Source organism: Pogona vitticeps, chromosome 2, assembly GCF_051106095.1.
Source record: "Pogona vitticeps strain Pit_001003342236 chromosome 2, PviZW2.1, whole genome shotgun sequence".
Taxonomy (NCBI): domain Eukaryota; kingdom Metazoa; phylum Chordata; class Lepidosauria; order Squamata; family Agamidae; genus Pogona; species Pogona vitticeps.
The window spans coordinates 123,782,037-123,806,580 of NC_135784.1; the positions used below are offsets into that span (position 1 = coordinate 123,782,037).

The 24,544-nt window shown below is 43.4% G+C and overlaps 1 protein-coding gene across 10 annotated transcripts in view; it reads left to right on the forward strand.

Annotated features, from left to right (window-relative positions):
- ADGRL1 (adhesion G protein-coupled receptor L1) overlaps nt 1–23,672 on the forward strand; it is a 176,280-nt gene extending 152,608 nt beyond the window's left edge. For 6 of the 10 annotated variants that reach the window (XM_078385866.1, XM_078385867.1, XM_020800351.3 and 3 more), the window contains 10 exons: nt 284–493; nt 2,365–2,585; nt 3,225–3,291; nt 3,552–3,643; nt 15,825–15,993; nt 16,157–16,285; nt 16,434–16,530; nt 16,929–17,057; nt 17,718–17,735; nt 19,654–23,672. In XM_078385866.1, coding sequence (XP_078241992.1) covers nt 284–493; nt 2,365–2,585; nt 3,225–3,291; nt 3,552–3,643; nt 15,825–15,993; nt 16,157–16,285; nt 16,434–16,530; nt 16,929–17,057; nt 17,718–17,735; nt 19,654–20,432 — 1,911 coding nt within the window. In that variant the 3' untranslated portion in view covers nt 20,433–23,672. Of the gene's footprint in view, nt 1–283; nt 494–2,364; nt 2,586–3,224; nt 3,292–3,551; nt 3,644–15,824; nt 15,994–16,156; nt 16,286–16,433; nt 16,531–16,928; nt 17,058–17,717; nt 17,767–19,653 lie in introns of all 10 variants that reach the window. The other 4 variants (XM_078385868.1, XM_078385873.1, XM_020800354.3 and 1 more) reach the window with 2 other exon arrangements.
- Nucleotides 23,673–24,544: the final 872 nt, after the last annotated feature.

The window sequence follows — 24,544 nt, forward strand, 5'->3', positions numbered from 1 at the left end:
AGCGAATTGGGGCAGTGGCAGCCAAAGCTTGGTAAAGTTTTACATTTGTGTGTGTGTGTGTGTGTGTGTTTGTTTCGATGATAATTCAGTGCCCATGCCAGTTGGAAAACAGAAGAATTTTTCCAAATGCTCGTGGCAGCTCGTCAGATGGAGCCAGTCTGAGTAGCAGCCCCTGATATTGGATATTAGGTTTTAATGTAGTATTTAGCCCTAGAGCAATAGAAACTACCTGGCAGGAGAGGGAAGCTGTGTGCACCCAGCCTCATTTCTCTTCTTCTTTCAGTACCAGGGCCGCATCAATGAGCTGCTGCTCTCTGTCATCACGTGGGTGGGCATTGTGATTTCCCTGGTCTGCCTGGCCATTTGCATCTCCACCTTCTGCTTTCTGCGTGGACTGCAGACTGACCGCAACACCATCCACAAAAATCTCTGCATCAATCTCTTCATCACAGAGCTCCTCTTTCTCATTGGCATCGATAAGACACAGTATGAGGTGTGTGACAAATCTCTCCTCCCAAGAATGCAGAAGCACCATGGAATAGTCCTCAACTGGGAAGGCAGGCAAAAGACTCTCCAAGGGACAAGTGGTACAATAGGATACAGTGAGGATCTTAACTCAGCTTGGCAAATCTGTGCACAGCACTAGCAAGCGAGCCAATAATTAAGGATTTGGGGGGAATGCTGTAGATGTAATATATCTTAACTTAAGCAAAGCCTTTGACAAAGTGCCCCATGATATTCTGATTAGCAGGCTAACTAGGTGTGGGCTGGATGGAACATAGATGGATACAAGTGGTTACAGAATTGTACTCAGAGAGTGCTTATCAATGGCATCTTCTCAAACTGGGAGGAGGTAACAATTGGGCAGCACAAGGCTCAGTCCTGGGATTGGTGTTCTTTATCAATGACTTGGATGAGGGGATACAGAAAATACTATCAAACGTGTGGATGATGCAAAATTGGGTGGAATAAATAATACTTTGGAAGACAGGAACAAAATTCAAAAAAAAATCTTCATAGGCTTGAGCACAGAGCTGAAAACAACAGATTGAAATTTAACAGGGATAAATGCAAAGTTCTACATCTAGGCAAAAAAACTCCACCAAATACACAGTTACAAGATGGAGGATACTTGGTTCAGCAATACTACAAGTGAGAAGAATTTTGGGATTGTTGTAGATCAAAAGCTGAATATGAGGCAACAGTGCAATGTGGCTACAGAAAAGGCAAATGCTATTTTAGGATGCTAAAACAGAAGTATAGTCTCCAAATCCCACGAGGCACTAGTCTCCCTCTATTCAGCACTGGTTAGGATTCATCTGGGATACTGTGTCCACACTTCCAAAAAGATGCCAACAAAACGGCGCAAATTCAGAGGAGGGCAACAAGGATTATCAGGGGACTTGAAACAAAGCCCTGTGAAGAAAGACTGAAGGAAATGGGCATGTTTTTGCCTTGAGAAGAGAAGACTGAGGGGAGTTGTGGTAGCACTTTTCAAATACTTGAAAGGTAAATGATACAGAGGAGGGACAGGATATTTTCTCCACCATCCCAGAATGCAGGACACATAATAAAGGGCTCAAACTACAGGAAGCCAGATTTAGGCTGAATATCAGGAAAAATCCTTAACTGTTAGAGCAGTATAGCAATGGAACCAGTTGCCTAGGGAGGTGGTGAGCATTCCAGCGCTGGAGGCACCCAAGAGAAAATTGGACAGCCACTTGTTAGATCTGCTTTGATTTGAATTCATGCATTGGGCAGGGGGTTGGAGTCAATGGCCTTAGAAGCCCCTTCCAACTCAATTATTCTGTGATTCTATGACTAATAGTACTAATATTATTTAAAATACTCTTTTCTGAAAGCCTGCTAAAACCTGTTGTCAAGTTTATCAAGTAGGCCTGTTGTCAAGACAAAAGGCCAGTGATGAATAAGATGACGTTTAATAATTATTTACAAACAGCAGACATGTTTTGGAGTTCTACTCCTGATTCAGAAATTGACATTTTAAGTAATTATACGCCAACCAGACATTTTTTCTTCCCGTCTGAATACCGAAGCAGTAGAGAGAGTTACCTATTCAGATAGCAAGAAGATCTGTGTAGATCTTTAATTGCATAAAATGTCAGTTTCTGAATAAGGAAAAGAACTCCAAAATGCATTGGGTATTTGTAAATAATTATTACATTTACCTCATTCAATGCTGGGCTTTTTGTCCTTTATTTTCTTCAGCTGACTTGGTGCTGCTTCTGTTACCAAGAAAGGCAGGATATAAGTGCTTAAAATATAGCAAATGAATACTCCCGCCTTCTGAAGTAAAGAAAAGACTAGTCATGCTGACGAGAATTCTTTCCTCCTCCATCCCAGATTGCCTGCCCCATTTTTGCAGGCCTGCTGCACTACTTCTTCCTGGCTGCATTCTCCTGGATGTGCCTGGAGGCCATCCACCTTTACCTCATGCTGGTTGAGGTCTTCGAGAGCGAGTACTCCCGCAAGAAATACTACTACTTAGGGGGCTATTGCTTCCCTGCTCTGGTTGTGGGTATTGCTGCTGCCATTGACTACCGCAGCTATGGCACCGAGAAAGCGTGAGTACACAGAAGGCCTGAGCAAATGGCTGGGGAAGAATGGGTGGGAAGGATAAAACAGGCTATTAAAAAGCATCACTGATAAAATGCAGAGAGGGGTTAGTATGTTACCTCTCCAGTAGCACTAAGCCTGGAGGAAGGAGAGATAAAAATCACGGTAGCTGCCACCACACCACCTTGAACGCACCCGGTCTTATCTGATTTGGGAAGCTGATCACAGTCAGGCTTGGTTAATACTTGGAAGGGAGGCCACCAGGGGATACCAGGGATCTCCAGGTAGGGAAAGGAAAAAGAATCCTACCTGGAACCCTGAAGAGCCACTGCCAGTCAGAGTCAACAGCATTGGGCTGGGTGGCCCAAGGTCTGTCCTCTTGTCAGGCAGTTTCCTACATTCCTATGCAAATGACAGCAGAAGGTGGGTGTGTAGGCTGCATTGAAAGCTACCGAGTGAGGCAGCACTTGGAGTCTGACAAAGGGAAGGATCAAGTAAAATAATTAAGAGAGTCTGAGCACGAAGTAGAAAGGGAGTGTATGGGACAGTGTCACTTTATGCTAATAATAAGCTGTGAAGGCGTTGAATCTTGAGGTATTCATTGTCTTCCCTACCTCCATCTGACACCATCCTCCTCTTTGTGGCAGATGCTGGCTTCGTGTGGATAATTACTTCATCTGGAGTTTCATTGGACCCGTCTCTTTTGTCATTGTGGTGAGTCTGGAAATAAGCAACCAGCGTTTCCCTTAAGAGCACTAGTGCCCTTACTCCAGTCTTTCCTGACCAGTCCTAGAGCTCAGAGGAGTGTCTGGGGGTGGGAGAGAGGGAGGATGTAGTGGTCCTTGCTAGGAATTCTCCCCACAGAATCGCCTCCAAACCAAACAAAGAGAAAGCCCCCAGTAGGGAAAAGGGAGCTGCTATGGGGCAAAGGACTTTGTTTCTCCTGCTCATGTCCGGTTGTACACATCCCCCAGATCAACCTGGTGTTCCTCATGATCACACTGCACAAGATGATCCGCAACACATCCGTCCTGAAACCAGATTCCAGTCGATTGGACAACATCAAGTGAGTTAATATTTTGATTCTTTTTGATCCTCTGGTTTAGATTCAGATTTCTTGGTGTCTTAATAGTACACTTCCAGTTTCGTTCTACATCTGGTTCTTCTCATTCAATATTTTGGGGTTAATGCCCTACACAATGTCCAGGGGACCCCCTCCCAATTTTTACATCTCCTGTTGCCAATTTTGCCAACTTGTTTTTAGCTTTTAAATATTTTATTTTAATTATGTAAGCCATCTTGAGTCCTTTTTAAGGAGAGAAGCAGTGTAAAAATATTTATTTGTTTGTTTATTTAATTAATTTATGTAATGTCCATCTGGCTTCGAAGTCCACTCTGGGTGGTTTACAATGAAGTAAAACAATGATCAACAATTATAATTGGACAACATTAAATTATATCAGTGTGAACATCAACATAATATGAAGGAATGAACATATACTAAACATAATTTAAAATGCAATACAATAAACATTTAGTAAAAACATTCAAGATGGTGGTGATCAAATAACTTAGAGACTGGTAGGTATTTAAAAATATTTTAAATAAATAAATGGAAAGAAAAATGTCACCTCAGACAGGCATTTTAAGTGTCTTGTTTGTTTGGAAAAAGTCTCTCTAGTCCAACCCTCCTCCATTTGTAGAAGCCAAGACTAAAAAACAACAAGAGTCTTGTCTGACTTGCCTGGGATTAATCCTTGAAAGCCACTGATCAAGCCACTCTGATAAGACTCTCTTCATGGCTTCATCATGAAACCTGTTTGTTTTTTGAGGTACTTCTGTTAATTCCATTGACTTCTGTTTCTCCTCCAAAAATTTTGTCCAAATATTTGGGATCAAAGCATTCACTGAAGCCTTCAGTTTCAAAAAACCTCAAGATGAAACCTTTGTCATTGAAATTTTGTTGGCATAGAAGCATTCAAGCTGCAAGCTTTTTGCATTGAAGGCCATGTTGGTACTGACAGGTGAATCAGTGGCAGCATCCATCTTATACACCTCCCCTCCAACTTCTGGCAGATCAATTGACACAGCCAGACGTAAGAAGGCATCAAACTGTAAGTCAGCTTCCATCAACTCAAAGGGAAAGAAGTCCAGGAAGATGCCTCAGAAAAATACCTTTTCTCTCCTATTATGGCAGAGGATTATGATACTGACTCATATCCACTTTCACTGTTTCCCATTTCCTTGCCCTTTCTTTAAAGAGAAATTGTTATTGCGCTCTCCAGCAATTCTGTGGCATGAACAGGGCAAGCCTCCCACTGTAGTTCAGGGGGCAACCAAGAAGTGGCCTTTGTTCACTGGATCATGGTAGTCCAGAGAAAGCAGCCAGCTTGGTGTTTAATGGGACAGACTCTTGGCCCAGGTTATGGGCCAGAGTGTCAGACTTCAGGGCGGCATGACTCATCAGAAGGGGTAGGGGGCCATGAGGGGCACTCCAGTGTCATCTGTCATCCTGAATGAGACTCGGAAACAGCCATCAACTCGGACAGAGAATGTTTATTCAAAATATTTACATCTTCTCTCCACCAGCCAGTTCAAGTCACCACAGGGAAATCAGCTCTAGTCTGCCGAGTCACTTACAATTAGATGCGGCGAGGTTGCCTTCATTGCAGCCCATGCCCAGGCAGTCCAACCTCAAGTCACGGTTTATAGACCCTCTGGTTCTCCTCCCAAATATCCATAGCCAGCTGTCACAGTCTCTTATACTGTCTCTCATGACACCAGCAGCACAGTTGGCTCAGTCACTTCAGCAGGGTCCTTTTTCTTTCTTCAAGCATGACTCCTGGCCTGATCTTAACCCTGCCAGATTGTCTAGAGTCCTTCCTGGAGTCTATTGTTAGCCCCTTTTCAATAGGGAAAATGAGAGGATGTGGCTCAAAAGAGGAGTTCCTTCAGGGTCAGCGTAGCCAGCCTACATGGCAGTATCCAGCTCCTCACTACTCCACTCTGGAGTGCCAGCCCAGTCCTTTGTATTACTTCGATCCTTTTCTTTCCTGCCAACAACCCCAAGATCTTCTCTCTCCCTGCTCAGGGCAACCACCTCCTTTCGGCACAAAACTTCCTTGGTGGGCTTTTCCCAGCCTTTCTCTCCTTCTCATGCCTGATCATCCATCCTGCCTCCTGGTTCAAAATAAGAGGCTATGCTGGGGTAATACCTGGAGTGGAGCAGAGATCCACCCATGCCCAATATGTATCCTTGATAGGGACCTGTGGGAGGGTTAATGGGATGTAGAGGTAGACCCTTCCTGTGAGCCCAAGCTCACCTGCTCTCACAGATCTTCTTTGTCTTTTAAGTAAAATCTCAAGATTCACCAACAAGAGGTTTGGTGCCAAATATATAAACTTAGAATCAAACAACAGGGTGACTATGAGTGAGCTTAAAAATGTGTTTCCAATACCAAAACTGAACTGAGCTCACAGGCCTTTCATGCAAATGTCTATTGCAGATTACCTTAGGCTTCCTTCGTTTCAGCAGCCTATCTGAGGTAGAAGAAATGATGTTATTATTGCTGTTGCTCAAAAATTGGGATTTGCTGAACTACCGCAAATTCCTGGAAGGTGTATTAGTAATTTGCCTTCAACTTTCTCCCTGACTGTGAGGCAGTGGTCCCCATTTCTCAGTCCTAGCAATATGTCTCTTCTGGCCAACAGCTGGGAATAAAAAGACCTGATTCTTTCAGATTAGGCATCCTTCAGTCTTGAGAGACTATGGTAACGTGCTCTGAATAGAGGTCTTGGAACAGCGTCTAGTGTGGCTGAGAAGGCCAATTCGAAAGTGACAATCCCTTCCACACTAAGGACAAATACAGTCTGTCCCCTGTCCTGCTCCCTGATTTTGCTGGTTTGGGGACCGCCTCTTTGTCTCGGCCTGCTGGACAAGAGTCTCTTTTTTGACCTGATTCTAGTGGCTGGTGTTTCAAGGGTTGAAATTAGCCTTTTAAAATGCTGGGATATGAATTACTACCTGCATTTACACTTGGTAACATTTGTAAGTATGTGTATGACCATTTAGGTTATAAAACAGATCATTAATTCTGCTGTTAGGGTTAGAGGTTCTAACACTTCACTCCAGCCTGCTGACACAGGAACTCTGAGGGATCGGAAAAGCCCATAGATTTTTCCTATGGCAAACATTCCTCTCCACAGGGGAGAGTTTCCTTGTCTTCCTGGAACTCAAATAGTTCTTAGCACTTTAGAATCAAAAATTAATCTGGACATCCTTGTATGAAGCTCTCTTCTGGGCATATGAATAAATTAAATATCACTCATGAAGAATTAGTTCTTCCTTCAGACATTTTGTCCTTCTATTCTACCGTCTCTGAATAGACAGTTGAATGAGCCGAGCTGATACTACAGTGGGGTCTCGACTTACAAACGTAATCCGTATTGGAAGGCAGTTTGTAAGTCGAAAAGTTTGTAAGTCGAATCAGCATTTCCCATAGGAATGCACTGAAAACCAATTAATCTGTTCCGGCAGTTTTTGGTTCTTAGGTTGAGGGGCATTTCCCATAGGAACTAAGGCAAAGCCGGTTAATCCGTTCCTACCACTAGGGGCAGAATTTCTTTCTTTTTTCCTTTTAATCTAAGATGACTTAGGTTTAAAAAAAAAAGGAAAGAAATGAGGGAGAGCAGGAGGGAACAGACACCTTTTCAACAGAACACCCTGAAAAGCACATTTTCAGCCAAGACAAGTACCTTCTGGAAAAAACCAAGCACCTTTCAGACAACAGATCACCTTGAAAAGCACCTTTTAAATCAAGACAAGCCAATACAAGCACCTTTTGGGGAAAGGGGGGGCAGCAAAGGAGGGAGGGAACACCTTTTAAAAATCCAAAAATCAAAAATTAAAAAAGCGCCAAAAAATAAAAATACAGTCCGTACCGCACTGTACCAGCAGTACCAGGCAGTACCAGGCAGTCTGAAGACTGTCTCCAAATCCACTCTCAAAACGCTGGGAAGAGCGAGGAAGTAGATAAGCACCCTCTTCACTGGCCAACGGTTAACTGAAAGTTCAAACTTCATGCTTTCCCCACCTCAAACACGTTTTTTTTGGTTTGTAACTCGAATCTAAGTGTGCAAGTCGAGTCAATATTTTTCTCTCAGAGTGGTTTGTAAGTCGAAATGTTTGTAACTCGAGCCGTTTGTAAGTCGAGGGTTGACTGTAGTTTATATGTTTTCGTCCAATTTTTTCATATACAGTACAAGAAAACTATCATTTAAAAAAATGCAAAATCAGTCAATAGACTTCATAACTTCTTCTTGCCTATATCTGTATTATTATTTCTTTCACCAATTACTGAGCTTGTATCTATAAAAGTTAGACATTTTCCTAATCCCAAGCATCTTCAGCTTGATCCCAAGCATCCCAAGGCACCAAGAATGTAATGAAAACATTAGCTATCTAATCAGGCTTGTTACTAGAAGCATGCCAGTTGATGCTGTCAAGCTCGTGTTATTGGAAGAGTTTGCTTAGACTTTTTCCAAAACATTTGCAATCAGCATTGTCCAACTGTCACACTTGTAATGAGAAAAATAATACATTTTCTAATTTTTTATATTGCTCCTTGTAAGGTATCTCAAAGTGTACTAAAAAGAAAAGCATTCGATCAGTATTTACTATGCCAACTCAGATGAATAGATTAAGAGCATTCTTGTATATGTTTAGTGCTAAACAGTCTCAATAATCTTCATCTGCTAAGAGTTTTGAGAAACAATGGGAATGTTTATGTTGCCGAGAAGCTGTGAAGGACAAATGCGTGTCAGCAAGTGAAAGAAAATATTTTTCTCTTTTAACTATACGTGTGCAACTCCTATAAACAGACTTTTAAATAAGATTCTTTAACAGGTGGACAAGTGGAACTATAGTCTTTCAAACATTAATTGTCCCTTTTTGTAAAGAATGTGTTTGCATTCATTCTAAGGGTTTTTCTTGAGTTCAAAAATGAATTGCAGAATCTGGAGATTCTTTGACACTACTGCAGTATTGCAAGGAATTCTTTTGAATCTGATTTTATTCTACTATATGAGAGAATATCCATTCTCCTTGGATGTACGTAATAATGTGATGAAAGCATTTGAGGGTGTCAGGGAAACCAAGAGTAAACCCATTAGAAAGCCATACAAGCCTAGACTCATAGCAGCATCACCCAAGGCAAGAGTAGTCAAAGCTGAGACACCAGACTAAGATGAATCCGCCCCTTCAGAATTAATGCTGACATCAGTAGGAAGAATATTGATAGTTCCAATGGTGAATGGGGCCACAGAAATTCTAGACGTGCAGCTACTGAGCAACAGCAGTATTGAATGGTAACACTGGCAGAGAATCTTACTAAACAATGGAAGTGTCACTCTTGTTTGTATTAAACAGAAGAGGACAATGGTAAATCACTTCTGAATATTTTTAAACTTCAAAAATTCTACGTGGAGATAATGCAAAATAAAACAAAGGAAACTGCTGTAAGTTGGGACTTCCAGGAAGGATGGCACTCAGTCAACTATTGAAGAAAGGCAGAGGATAAGTACAAATAGCAATTACTAATGGAGAAATCAGATTAGCTAAATGAATGTTTACTATTTCTAACATGCACAGAGGGAAAAGCAAAGTCTGATTCTGCATGGTACACATGATTGGAACATGGAATAACAGATGTATGAATCAAAGTAAGCATAGAATCATAAAACAAGAAATGGAATGGTATACTGGAAGTGAGCAAGCTAAAGTAGACTGGAACAGTATATATTCAAGCAAATAATTGAAAGATATTTTACTCTGGAGAAGAGTGAACAATGTGACTATAACAGAAAATGGAGGTATACCACAAAACATTAGGGGCTATAACATAATGTCTAACTGAATAAACTCACTCAGATTTCTTGGAAACCTTACCAGCATAACCATCATTTGAAGTCTGTGCTCCAAGTTGTTGTTGTTTAGTCGTTAAGTTGTGTCCGACTCTTTGTGACCCCATGGAACAGAGCACACCAGGTTCTCCTGTCTTCCACTGCCTCCCAGAGTTTGGTCAAATTCATGTTGGTAGCTTCAATGACACTGTCCAACAATCTCGTCCTCTGTCGTCCCCTTCTCCTCTTGCCCTCACACTTTCCCAACATCAGGGTCTTTTCTAGGGAGTCTTCTCTTCTCCTGAGATGGCCAAAGTATTGGAGCCTCAGCTTCAGGATCTGTCCCTCCAGTGAGCACTCAGGGTTGATTTCCTTCAAAATGGATAGGTTTGTTCTATTTGCAGTTCAGGGGCCTCTCAAGAGTCTCCTCTAGCACCACAATTGAAAAGTATCAATTCTTCGACGGTCAGCCTTCTTCATGGTCCAGCTCTCACTTCCATACATCGCTACTGGAAAAACCATAGCTTTGACTATGCAGACCTTTGCCAGCAAGGTGATATCTCTGCTTTTTAAGATGCTGCCTAGGTTTGTCATTTCTTTCCTCCCAAGAAGCAGGTGTCTTTTAATTTTGTGGCTGCTGTCACCATCTGCAGTGATCATGGAGCCCAAAAAAGTAAAATCTGTCACTGCCTCCATATCTTCCCCTTCTGTTTGCCAGGAGGCGATGGGACCAGTGGCCATGATCTTAATTATTTTGATATTGAGCTTCAGACCTTTTTTTTTTTTTTTTTTTTTTTTTTTTTTTTTTTTTTCACTCTCCTCTTTTGCCCTCATTCTGATGGCAGATGATACCATTCTGCCATCAGAATGGTATCATCTGCATATCGGAGGTTGTTGATATTTCTTAATTCCGGCTTGGGATTCATCCTGTCCAGCCTTTTGCATGATGTATTCTGCATAAAAGTTAAATAAGCAGGGGTACAATATACAACCTTGTCATACTCCTTTCCCAATTTTGAATCAATCAGTTGTTCCATATTCAGTTCTAACTGTTGCTTCCTGTTCCACATATGTTAGCAATTTGGTCTCTAGTTCCAGCCCCCTGTAATGAGAAGGACATCTTTCTTTCGTGTCAGTTCTAGAAGGTGTTGTAAGTCTTCATAGAATTGGTCAATTTCAGCATTGGTGGTTGGTGCATAAACTTGGATTACTGTGATATTGAAAGGCGTGCCTTGGTTTTGTATTGAAATCATTCTATCGTTTTTGAGATTGTATCCCATTACAGCTTTTTCTACTCTTTTGTTGACTCCATTTCTCCTACGGGATCCTTGCCCACAATAGTGGATATGATAATCATCTGAATTGAATTCGCTCATTCCTATCAATTTTAGTTCACTGACACCCAGGATGTCAATGTTTATTCTTGCCATCTCCTGTTTGACCACATCCAGCTTACCAAGGTTCATAGATCTTACATTCCAGGTTCCTAGGCAGTATTTTTCTTTGCAGCATCGGACTTTCCTTTCACTTCCAGGCGCGTCCGCAGCTGAGTGTCCTTTCATCTTTGGCCCAACCACTTCATTAGCTCTGGAGCTACTTGTACTTGTCCTCTGCTCTTCCTCAGTAGCATGTTGGATGCCTTCCGACCTGAGGGGTTCATCTTCCAGCATCATATATTTTAGCCTTTTGTTTCTGTCCATGGAGTTTTCTTGGCGTAGATACTGGAGTGGCTTGCCAGTTCCTGCTCCAGGTGGATCGCGTTTAGTCAGAACCCTTCACTATGACCTGTCTGTCTTGGGTGTCCCTGCATGGCATAGCCCATAGCTTCTCTGAATTACTCAAGCCCCTTCACCACGACAAGGCAGCAATCCGTGAAGGGGATGCTCCTAGTACAGATGCTGAAAAAAAAGAAATTGAAGGCTTTTATGCCAGTCTCCAGGAGGAAGTTGAGAACACACCAACATAGAAATGTGCTGACAATCAAAGGTGACTAGAATGCAAAAGTAGGAAATGACATAATTAAACATTGTTGAAGAATTTGCCCAAGGAGTCAGAAATGAAACTCAGGAATTACTCACTGAATTGACTTACTTATAATCACATTTGTAAAGGATTTTCAAGAACAGGTTTACATTACTAAACTTATTAGCCCATGAACCAGCAGAATTGGATGGAAACCAGAGATATTACAAGGGAGGAGCGCAAAAAGAAAAGAAAAGCCTCAGTGTAAGTACAGCGGGGTCTCGACTTACGAACGGCTCGACATACGAATGTTTCGACTTACGAACCGCTCTCATAGGACTATATGGACTCGACTTACGAACTTAGATTCGAGTTACGAACTCTTTTTTCCCCTTTTTTTAAAAGCTAAGTCATCTTAGGTTAAAAGAAAAAAAAGAAAAAATATCCCCCTCTAGTGGCAGAAGGCGGAATAGCAGCTTCCCATTAGTTTCTATGGACGAAAAGAGCAGATACGGATTAAATGGTTTTCAATGCATTCCTATGGGAAATGCAGATTCGACTTAAGAACTTTTCGACCTGAGAACTGCCTTCCAATACGGATTAAGTTCGTAAGTCGAGACCCCACTGTAGTCAAAGAGAGAGAGAAGCCTCAGTGGGTAACTGATTAAACTGTTAAAATGGCTAACAACAAATTAAGCAAAAGATGATAGAAATTGAGTCAGTTATTGGATCATACCAAAGAATTCTGAAAGGAATTCAGTCTGTGTTTTATAGATAACAGCAAAGCCTTGCACTGTGTGGATCCTGTAAAACTATGGGAAGTTCTAAAAGGAATGTGTGGGCCACAATATTTGATTGCCCTGAAGCATGGCCTATACTCTGCACAAAAGACATAACATGGAAAAACAGAATGGTTTCTCATTGCCAAAGTCATCAGACAAGGGTGCAATTGAACTCTCGTATCTGTTCAATATAGATGTGGAACATATCAGATGAAACCAAATTTAATATAACTATCATTAACCAGACTTGTCCTAAGAAGACAAGACTTACTGGAAGAAGACAGTAATGCTAGGAAAATGCGAGAACTGTGGAAAAGGCGAAGACCTAAGAAGAGATGGATTGATTCAATAAGAGAAGCTACAGCCTTTAGTTTACAAGTCCTCAGCAAGGCTTTTAAGAATACCATATTTTAGAGATCATTAATTCAAGTTGGAAGTGACTTGGGAGCACATAACTATATATGTTCTTACCTTACAAAAAAGAATTTCAAGCCCCTGTATGAATCATATGAAAAATGAGGTGAGATCCGTGCTCCTTTGCAAGAATTTGGACAGATTTAAGCTGCAAGCAGTTTGCGATTGCCAGACTGCCAGAAGTCATGCTACTCATAAGGGCACATCTTCATATACTTGTTCATACAAAATAAGCTGAAGATTGTGATCTGAGGGTGGAAATATACACATTGGTTAATGCTGAGTTCAGGTAAAAATAATCTTGTTTAGTGTCTAAAAAGCTGAGTAAAAGGAGGAGTGCAGGTAATAACAACAGCCGTATAAGTGATTTTAACCCTGCCCTATCAACCTTTGGCAGTTTTCAAGCATAGCTAGAACAGGTGCTAGAGAGGCTGACAAAATCTCCAAAGGATCCAGAGAAACCAAGGGTATGATCAGATAGGGAAATAGCTCATGTTAGATCACTTTGGGGGGGGGGGGACATCTCCCAGTGATCACATTACAATGCAGGAAATTATCAACCAGAGGCAGGGCTACTCTTTTCTGAGGCCAGGCTGGAGTGATTCCACATGGACAGAAGGGTTGTATTAAGAAGGATCAATCTGAGCAAAGCTACCCTTTCTGGTGCAATCAGACACGATGCCATCTGATCATATCCCTTGGTCAGGAGAGGGCTGGAAAGTTCTACATTTATTCAAGATTGAATCCAGGGAATTTTAGTTCAAATATGAGACTCATAGACTCAGCAGAGAAAACGATAGGAGGGACCTTGTTTTCCCCATGCTATGGCCCTGATACAGATCACACCCACCCAAGAGCCCTTTGGGAGTTCCAGTTATAGAATGTGCAACATGTTATGTGACCCTCACTTGCAGATGGCTTTTTACAAAATGTACCTTGCTCTTGTTATTTATAGCTCAACGACATAAAGTTGGAATAAGCGAAATTGATTTCAGTGTGATTCTTTCCAAACTAAGTAGGCTTCAGATTGCAGCTTTACCTGACACAGCAAATTTTGCTAGCTCGCACTGTTGCGAGCAGCCAGCTGCTCAATCTATAGGACAACTTTGAACACACTCCTTTGTGTGACAGATCTGGGAAGGAGGATGACTTTTCCCACTATCAGACTTTTCATTTACACGTTTCCCTCATGGGAAAAAATTGCTGGTAGGCTGCCGTTGCAAGCTGACCAACATCTGAATAGTCAGGGTTGTCCTGTAGCTGGAGGAGATGCTGTGCCTTATTACCTGAGCCCTTCCTTTCAGTCCATGTCTAGAAATAACAAATTGAAAAGGTGTATTAACATTTTCTTTTCCCAAGGCCGAGAAACATCAAACTTAACAAAACCTTATAGAATATCCTAAGAACATAAGAGATTTTTCAACCTTGCAGTCCTGTGCTTGAAAATGTTTTAGTGAGAAATTAATTTTTAAAGCATACAGTCATGTCATCCAGGTATAAAAAGAAATTTGTATCAGAAAAGGAAGAAAAATAAAGGAACACTACAATTGCACTCAGAATTACAAATAAATAACTAATAAAGCCAGTTTCATGTGCCCTGCAGACATAAAATGTCTTGGAATTCTTAAGCATTGGCAGAGAGAATGGCCTGGACCCCATCATCTTTGCACCCATACTTGGTGCCCATATTATATTTTATTTTGAAGACTCAGACTTAGATCAAATCACATTTATGAGAATCTGAGATCAATGAAAGCTAGCCTTCCATTAGAGACTGACTCCTGTTTTCTGCAGTATTGTAATACTCTTCATTTCTGCTGCCTTCATTGGGCCAGAATTTGTTTTGAAAATTTTTAATGACTCTACACTTCAGTTGTAAAAGATATGTCCAGTTGTAACTTTGCAGAATATTTGGACAGAGAATGAACAACTAGCATTTGAGACTGTGGTATATTAAAAGGAATATGGTGGCATGTTCCTTAATTTTTTTTTTAGTGCATCCAGTTCTGGACCTACATTTTTGGGGCCCTGAAACTTGAACTGTTATGAAGGCCACTTCTCAACTAGCAACAAGGTTTGGGTAACCATTGTTATCTTCTTCAATGGAGTTGATCCACGACTGATTGCCACATTTAAAAAAATGGACTAAAGTCACTCCTGAGGCTCATCTGGGATTAAGGCCTCTAAAGCTTCATTAGTTTCAGAATAGGTCCACCCTGAATGCATCTCTACAAAATTAAAGAAAGCAGAAGCCAATAGCAAAAGGCAGAACACAGGAAGTTTTACAGAAGTGAACATGACTGGCATTGGACAAGAATGACGAAGGACCTGCAGCCAGCGTTTCGGCTGGTAATGCCTACATAGACAGGCTTGTCATCCGTAGATTGTGGAAGAGCCTTCCTTCCCTGCCCATACGCTTACTGTCTTGGCCTTGTGTTCTTTCTCCACCCACTTCACATCTTCTCAGCCATTTCTTTCCAATTCATACTTCAGCAGCAGCCTTCCTCAAAGGATAGAGTGGGTGTATAACTCTTCCATTCATTAAACAACGGAAAGAGATCAATGATTATGGGCGGTTATACAGATTGTTTCTTTCTTCTTCCTTTCAAAGCAGTTGCTTTGTTTTTGTGTTGGAAGTTAAATAGAGCGAGGTGGCAGGTGTTCCCTCAAGGTAAAAGGAGGAGTCTGTCTGTACATTTTTGCTCTTTGGGGACACATGTGGACAAGAAAAAGCAAGACAAGATGAAATGGCAAAACAGGCTTGAATAGGAGGTGGACAGTATAACATAACTCTTCAACCTGTTGTTGTCCAAAATTGGTTGAAGTACAACTCCCATGATCCCCTCTATGAGGAAGACCAGTTCCAGCTATTTTAAAACTGCCATGAAAGGAGGCACTGGAAAGCTGCATTAACACCTCTCCTTCTGCTCTGTCGTGGATATACGCTTCTGTGGTGTATTCCATACCAGAATTGGTAGTAGAAGCCATGGTTCCTCCAGCTGATGACTCCCATCTCAGCATGAGATGGGGGGAATGCATTGGAAAGCCAGTGAGTTTGCTCTGCAAAGTACCTCCTCTGTGCCATAGGTTATACAGATTTTTTAACAATGGAACAATAGCTTGTTTCAGGTTGGTGAGGATGTTTCATCACACACATTTCCTCAGAACTGGCTATGTCTCCCTCTGCAGGTCATGGGCACTTGGAGCCATCACCCTCCTTTTTCTCCTGGGGCTCACCTGGGCATTTGGCCTCCTCTTCATCAACAAGGAGTCTATTGTTATGGCCTACCTCTTCACCACCTTCAATGCTTTCCAGGGCATGTTCATCTTTGTGTTTCATTGTGCTTTGCAGAAAAAGGTGGGTAGCCCTAACTCAGAACTGAAGGGCATGACCAAATTTGCATGAGAATGAAAAGTGTGACTGTAGTTGAGCAAAGAGAGCAGAACAAGCATGAAGTGTAGCTGGATGCTGTGTTTCTTCTTTTTTTTCCCCCTGACACTCCTCCTTATATCTGTACCAGGTTCACCGTGAATTCAGCAAATGCCTGCGACATGCATCCTGCTGCCTGCGGAGTCCACCAGGGGCCACTCTGGGCTCCCTCAAGACTTCAGCCATCCGTAGCAACAATCGTTACTACACTGGAACGCAGGTAGAGCTGAGCAGAGTGGCAGTGGTGGTGTTAATTGTGACAGTGGCCTGAGGGGTTTGGAGAGAATTGAATGGGAGAGACCGGGAAGCATCCTTCATCCTCGGTGTCTAGTTGTCCAGCTGATTCCAGAGTGGGCTTGTCATTTCAGAGCCGGATCCGAAGAATGTGGAACGATACTGTAAGGAAACAAACTGAGTCCAGCTTCATGGCAGGTGACCTCAACAGCACCCCCACCCTTAACCGAGGTGAGCTGCCATTGTTGTTTCATCCTTGCCAGCAGCAAGTCAGAAGCCAGGGTGAGACCACGCACCTACATGCTAAGATGAGAAATTAGTTCCACTGAGCCTTACAAGAAGACAAGAGTCCCTGCTTCAGCCTAGCAGTCACAAAACCCTCCCAGACAATCCCTAACCAGTGGAAGACATTCCTATTCAGTACTTTCCATGCTGTATCTGATTCTCCTGAATGGGTCACCTTTCTCCTTCTCAGCTGTCTGTTTGACACACAGCAGTGACATTTTCCCAAGAAGGTTTTGCCGCCACCGCCTCCCAAACAGAACCTTTTCCCCTCCTTGCATGTGGGGGGAACAAATTCTCTTCAACCTATACAATGCTGATATTTCTGCCCATACCAATTCTTGCAGGTACCATGGGGAACCACCTGCTGACTAACCCCGTGCTGCAGACACGGGGCGGGACCAGTCCCTACAACACACTTATTGCTGAGTCTGTGGGCTTCAACCCTGCCTCGCCCCCTGTCTTCAACTCCCCAGGTACGACTATCGCCACACTTGAGGACAGACCTTACCCATCCCTCTGATGTCCATATAGATATGGGTTCCACAGAAACACAAATGTACACAAATGCACACACACACACAAACACACACATACGCCCACATTTTCCTGGCTGAGATTAAAAGGGGCATGCTAAAGGAATGCCTGTGATTTCTGCTTTTGATTTGGAACCTAGGAAAAGCCATTTTAAGAGTAACTTCTCAAAGATTTTGGAAGGTGGGACCAGGAGCTTTTCAGCTACACATTCAGGGGATTGGAAGCTGCCAATTTTTGAGGCTACATTTCCCAGAATCCTCCAACCAGCAGCCTTTGCTTGTTAGGGGATTCTGGGAGTTGTTGTCAGAAAGAGTAACTTTTGCCAAGCTCCACTTCTTAGGATAATTGCCTGCTTTTTTTAAGTTAAGTGTTGTCTACATGGATTGGCAGCTGCTCTCCAAGGTTCCAAGTGGCCCTCTTTCCCAGCACTCCCTGGAGAGGCAGGGATTGGACCTGGGGCCTGCCTTCTGCATGCAAAGCATGTGCTCTTGCCCGTAGGCTCTGGCTGTAGGGAGGATCAGGGTCATGTTTCATACTGCGTTGTTAACCCTGGCCGTTTTCTTTTCTCTTTTCCCTTTCCTAACTGGCGCTGCCTGCAGGGAGCTTCCGAGAGTCCAGTACGTCCCTCCTTTCCAGTTCCATTTCGCAGTAATGTTTCTTTCATTGCTAGTTTGACTGGCAAACTGGGGGTGGGCGCAACACAGATGTGAGCAAGGAGTGGGTGTATTGAGGCTGCATCTGTCAGCAGCAGGGAGTCCTGTAGAGAGAACAGGAGTGCTGGGGTGGAGTGGGGTGTGGGGTGTGTGGATGGGACCTTGGTTATTTTAGTTCCTGTTTCTCAGTGGATGGTGAAGTGAGGTGGCATGGACCATGCTGTTCTGGCTATGGGCACTAGATGGCACTAAAAGCAACCACAGAGCTGAAGAATACCCACCCTTCCCTTCCCTGCATGCAGTGGGTTGAAGCACCGGGTTGTGCAGCAGACCACACACCCTCTGCCCTTATATCTGACCTATAGTTCCTCCAGTCTCATATGTTACCCTAACTGTAAATCGTAGCTTTTTGCCACAGAGCAGTCTGTGGGCTTTTCCCATTAGCAAAACAGTTTACATGCCTGGCTTCATAATGCATGTGGCTTTGTGTGGCTGTTCATGCCTATGTGGCTATTCTCTTTTGTTCTCCTCAACATCATGCCTTTATTGCATTTCGCTCATATGTACACATGCGCACAAATACACACCCTGTTTACTAACAAAGTAGTTAACCCATGAACCTCTTTTTCATATTTACCCATAAATGCACCAGTTCTCACACACGCACACTGTCACACACCATTGAACCTATGCTGATATAAGACAAGTGTCTTGGCTTTCTGTGCTAGGACCCCTAAGACCTCATTCGTATGTATCAGCATCCTCCAATGCTTGTTTTAAAAGCTCAGCAAGAGTCTAATAAATCCTGGCCTGTGGAGGAGAAGGAAGATAAGAAGCTGCCGCACACAGGCAGCCACAACTTTGAGGTTTTGGGAAAACATCTAAGCCTTGGTTATTCTGCGAGCAGCTGCTGTTCCCTAATAGATGAAAACAGCTACTCTGTCACGAAGGAAAACTTAGATGTTTGCCTAAAAGCTCAGTTCCTGCTAACAAAGAAGAGAATGGGGCATTGTCCCCTGCAGTAGCATTTTCTTCCAGTTGATGTAGCAACACAATTTTAGACCTGAACTTCAAGGTTTTATCTGAGGTGGAGCTCTTTGGACTGCTATGTAGTAATTTGCTGACTTTTGAAAGTGCTAACGTAGCCCCAGAGTGTTTCTGGAATTCACCTGTTCGTTCTGCAGAGTGGCACCTTGGACTTTATCCCCAAATTCTTACTCTGACACTACGAATCCCTTCTTCTGTTCCTTGGTAAAGAACAAGGCAGTGAAAGAGGGTCAGCCAGTTCCCACAGAACCAGTAGGGATTTGGTCTTAAGTTGCATTGATTCAGTAGGCCTACTTTAGATGCAAATTAGAAGGATAAGCAGCAGGATTTCAGGCGTTGGATAATTTAATGTGTAAATCGCCCTTTAGGGAGCACTTTGTTCAAAAGGTGCAGGCGCCCTATTTGGTGAAATGCATTGATAACCACAATTCATTTTAACAATTTACACTTCCCGCATCAGTGACACAGTCCCTTGGGGGGGGGCGCTTTTTCAGCCATTCTTTTTCCTGCTGCCCTTCTTTACTAGCCACATAATCCAGGTCTCTCTGTGAAAGACAATCCCGTATGGTGTTCACACACCCCATTATTGTCAGTTATCTTCTGTTGCTGAAGCACAAACATACATGTCTGAGTTTATGAGCACCTGCACCTCATGCCATAAACACTGCTCAGGCACATGTTTTCCTTGCATATAGAAACCAGTCAGTTTTACTCAGACAGACCGTCTGGCCATGTGTATCTCTGTTCCCAAGTGATCCCTGACCTCTGTGTTTGGCCATGCCGTCTTCCTTCCACCCCCCATCTAACACCTGTATCTGTGCCGCCCTTCTTACAGAGCACCCCCTGAACAACAGCCGAGACGCCTGTGGCATGGACACCCTCCCGCTCAATGGCAACTTCAATAACAGCTACTCCCTCCGCAGTGGCGACTTCCCAGCCGACGGCACCAAGATGGCTGACTGCCGACGGAACCTGAGCGATGCTGCGGCCTTTGAGAAAATGATCATCTCTGAGTTGGTGCATAACAACTTGAGGGGGGGAGGGAGTGGTGTGGTCAAGGGAGGCGGGGGTTCCACTGAGAGCTCCAACCCTCCTGGGCCCCCTCCCCCTCCCAATGTAGTAGCAGGGGGAGGGGGCACCAACAATGAGGATGACGCCATTGTGCCTGATGCCCCTTCCTTGACCCATGAGGAGAACATGGAAATTGAACTTATGTATAAGGCCTTAGAGGAGCCGCTCTTGCTTCAGAGGGCACAGTCCATCCTCTACCAGAGTGACCTGGAGGAGTCGGAGAGCTGCACAGCTGACCTAACAGAAGGGGGTGACGGCCAAGCCCCTTCGCCCAACAGGGACTCTTTGTACACCAGTATGACCAACCTGAGGGACTCCCCATACCCGGACAGCAGCCCCGAGGCAGTTGGGGAAGTGCTTCCTCACGCCCAAGCCATCAATGAAATCTACTATACCAACCGGCCAGCCTTGGTGCCACGCAGCCAGCTCCAGGCCTACTACCAAGTCCGAAGACCCAGCAATGATGGCTATTTGGTCCCAGGAAGCTTAGAAAACCCAGCAGTCGAGGGAGATGGCCAAATGCAGCTGGTGACCAGCCTCTGAGGGGCTGCAAAGGGACTTGAGGGACCATACCCCTGACCCCAATACGGCCTCCTTGCCGTGACCTGAACATTTTCATTTTTTTTTCCTGGAGGAAAGGGTGGGGAAGAAGAGAATGGAGCAGGGCTGGGGAATGAACCGAGGGGAGGAGGTGGCGGAAGAAAGAGCTGAGGCAGAGAGGGCTTCTCCAACGGGGTGGCAGCCATTTTCTCCAGCTTTCCTTCTACCCAATGGAAGTTTTCCAGAGAGAAGTCGACACTTGGCCTATTTGGTTATGTCGATTCTTTTTCCAGGCAATTACAATGGAGGAAGGAGGGAAGTTTCTAGGCTAAAAGGATAAGACCTATTTTGTCATTACCTCCAACCTAGAAAATGGCGGGTTGCAGGGAGGAAAATAGATTGAAAAAAGATTTTTCTTCAAAAAAAAAGTTTCTTTTTATTGCTACAAAACTCAAAGCCATGAGGGTGCCACATATGCAGAGAACGGGGCACCCTGGGGAAACGCTTTGCCTCCTGGCTCAGCACCTGCTCTCCACCCTCCCCTCGTCATGACTTTGTCGGCCTGCTTTTCAGGTCAGGATGAAGAGCAAACAGGGCCTTAATGGCACTTGGCCTTACTGGGGCATAGGTACAACTGTTGCCAACAAACAAAACAACAACAAAGTACCATAGAAAGAGGAAGGTGTTTTGGGGGGAAAGAGGAAGGAGTTGTTCCGAGGAAGCTAAGCCCAGAAGCTGCCTTTCAGTATTTGTTGACTGTCACATATATCAGCAAGATTTGCATCTTAGGTTCTTTTTTTTTCAGATTGGCAGGGCAGCAGGAAGGTTTCCTTGTTTCTCTCTTATTTTTAAAAGCCCATGTAGGAATGTTTGACTTGCACCATTGTTTTGGGAGAAGAAAAAGGAAGTGGCACTGAGATGGCTATCTTTGGACTTTATTTTTTTATAAATTTTGTGGCTGCATTTAGTGGCAATTTCCCTCTTAGCTGCTTTGGTCTGGCCACCTGGTGTGAAATAAAATGTCACAAAATAGCAGTGGAGGAGGGATGGGCGTGGGGGGAGGCAGTTCTTCCTGTGCCATCCCTTGATCTCAGTTCTGTCAGTCCCCTACGTAGGCCAAGTGAGTTGCTGCTCCAGCATTTAGCAGGGATGCAAGAAGAAAACTCTACTCTTCCGTTTCATTCCTCCCTACAAAGAAGTGAAAGTCAAGAGTACCTGAAATGCAAATATGGCTGCCATCCGAACACATTTGGGACCACATGGGGGCGGGGCGGGGGAAGAGGCCTGTTGAACTTTTATTTTTCCAAGCTGGATAGTATGTCCTTCAGAAAAAAAAATGACAAAAACAGCAGCAGCAGCAGCAACAACAAAAACACTAACCCAGACTGCACTTTTTTCCCCAAAGGAAAAAGAAATAGCAAAGTCTCCCTCTTCAAGCACAACTCCGACTTTTCTCACCGGCTCTCATCCTGAAGAGAGTTGGGGGAGCAACCAGTCTCACCTAGAGGCATCCTATCTCTGGGGCGGGCGGTGGGCGGGGTCAAAATGGGTTGGGAAGGGGGGATGTGATACCAATTGAAATGCTGTAAATATGAAATCCTAAAAATAACAACAAAAGAGAATTGATTTACTCACTTTAAAAAAAAAGGAAAACAACAACAACGAACTTTTATGTCTGGGTTTTAAATATATCTATATCTATATAAATACATATAGATATATGACGCTCAGCTCTGCTCTGGCCCCACGGGTGATTATGGGAGCATGAGAGGGAATGAAAATCCCTGCTTTGATGAAGAGAACAGGGGGAACCCCACCAAGAGCAGATTTTTACAATCAAAAAGAAAAAGAAAAAAAACACATTTTGGCACAATTTTTATGTAATATATAACATATACTGCGACATTTCTGTGACCTTGAAGCATTTCCCCTTCCGGATGAGATACCTTTTCCATACATCTCTACATGGTTGGTTATTTTCTCATTAACTGCCACTTTGGAATTGTGGGTGGTAAAAATATCACACAAAAAAAAACAAAAACTTTTTTTTACTGCAAGACCCAAAGATGCTGTAATTCTGTAATGTTGTAGGTTCCAGGAGAATTCTTTGCTTTTATGACTTTTAGGAACAGGGGACAGAGTGTTGTTTCATTTGATTTTCTTTAAAAAGCAACAAGACATTAGTATTTATTTTAAACCTCCAAGATAGAAGTTTCCTAGTTTCAATATATCAAAAAGGTGAAGTGGTGTATGATTCACTACTTGAAGCCTCGATTCTTTGTTTTCTTGTTTTTGTTTCGCTTTCATTTCCTTGTCTCCTTCCAGCTAGTAAATTGTCAAAATCAGGATTTGGCATTTTCAGAGAAGCAGCTCTCTTGTCATAGGCAGAATTTTTCCCAACAGAGCTATGTTGGGAAAGAAGAGCTGCCAGCAAATTCTGGTTGCCTCTGTGTATCACTCTATAGCCACTGCTAAGGCCCAAGGATTCAATAGTGAATTGCCCTATATAGCAGTAGCCTCCTCCTCCATCTGGGGAGCAGCCACATTCTGACCTCAGAGACATTTATTTGTTTGTAACCATTCGGTCACCCCCTGCATTGTCATTGATGAGCTAGGCCTGTTCAGATAGTGTCTTTCTTCTCTTAGCTGCTGCATGCTTGGAGCACCCAAATCATTTTGGGGGGGGGGGGTAAAGAAGGACTTTTTGTGTTGTCCATATCCTTTTCTGCCAAGAGCTCAGATAGAGGTTGGCTGCAGCCAGCAACAACAAAAGAGCTTAGAAGTGCACTTGCTGTGTTCCTCTAGGATAAGATAGTCTAACTCTAAAAGCTTTGGAGCACAGAACTTGAGCTGGCATCTTTTAGAAACTAGGGAGACAGGCAGCATATTGTAGAACTACACTGATTTTTTCCACCTTGAGGTCCTTCCTCCATCTAAGCCACAAATGTAATCACATTTCTGTATTAAGGAACCACAGTGTTAGCAGTTCTAAATGCTGTAGAAATATTTTGGGTTTTTTTCCCCTCTGGGTCCTACTTTCAAAACAGAGTAGACTTCTTTCACGGGGCTTAAGTTATATTTCTTATTGGGATCTCATTGCATAGACGTTGGAGAGGTAACTTGGGTAACTTCTGAAAAACATCTGTATGTCCAATTGCCTTTTTGCCGCTCCTCTGATCTTGGTCCAGATCTAACTTGTTCTTAGACGGATCCCTTAGCCATGTAAAAACAGTCACACCCCATTTTGCCTGTTCTTTCACAAACTGTGGTTCTGATCAATCGTTCCCCAATACCAAATGGCCTTATTCACCACCACCACCCCGCTTGCATTTGCTGCATTGGCCCAAGGAAGGACCTGAGTTCAGGAACCTCCTTGGCTTTCTTACCAAGAGGTACCTCCATTTGGAAACCTCATGCTAAAAAACAAAACAAACCAAAGACATATCTGCCCTCTTTCTCCATGCTGTCAGGAATGAAGATACAGTATAAAGACTGAGCATCGGTAGGAGCCCAACCTTAAAGCTTTGCACTTTCCAGCTCAGTGTTAGCTGTGGGTCATCCACACTGCCATTTAGATCTTGGCATCAACTGGAAGGGGGAAACTGACCAATTGAACAGGTGATAATCAGTATCACAGCACAGCCTGTTTTGGCGTGAGAGGAATGAGGAAAGTGAGCTGGCTTTTGCAGAGTTAACTGTAAAGTCCAGTTTGTATCAACCCAGATGCTCCCAGTGTTGAGGTAGTGGCTGCATCCACATAAATTAAAGGCGTGGGGGGTTGTTTGTTTTTGCTGATTATAGCTTTTCCCCTTCTCCAGTTCTTTTCTTACCGTTTACCTCAATGCAAATATTAGCATCTAAGTCTGAACATGCTCACACATTCTGTCTGTGTGTAAAAACTTAGGCTGAAGGGCAAGGCCAAGAAGACATGGCCACAGGAGAGGGGTTAGGCCAGGGGCATGCTTGCCTACTGGCAGATGCAGAAGAGAAAGAGACTGCACACATCTCTATCTACTGCCTGTGAGAGTGAGAAGACTGAGCTAGCTCCCAGACTGCATGGGGGCCCTTCAGATACCATAGCTGTCTAGTCACGTCTTGGTTAACACTAAGATAGG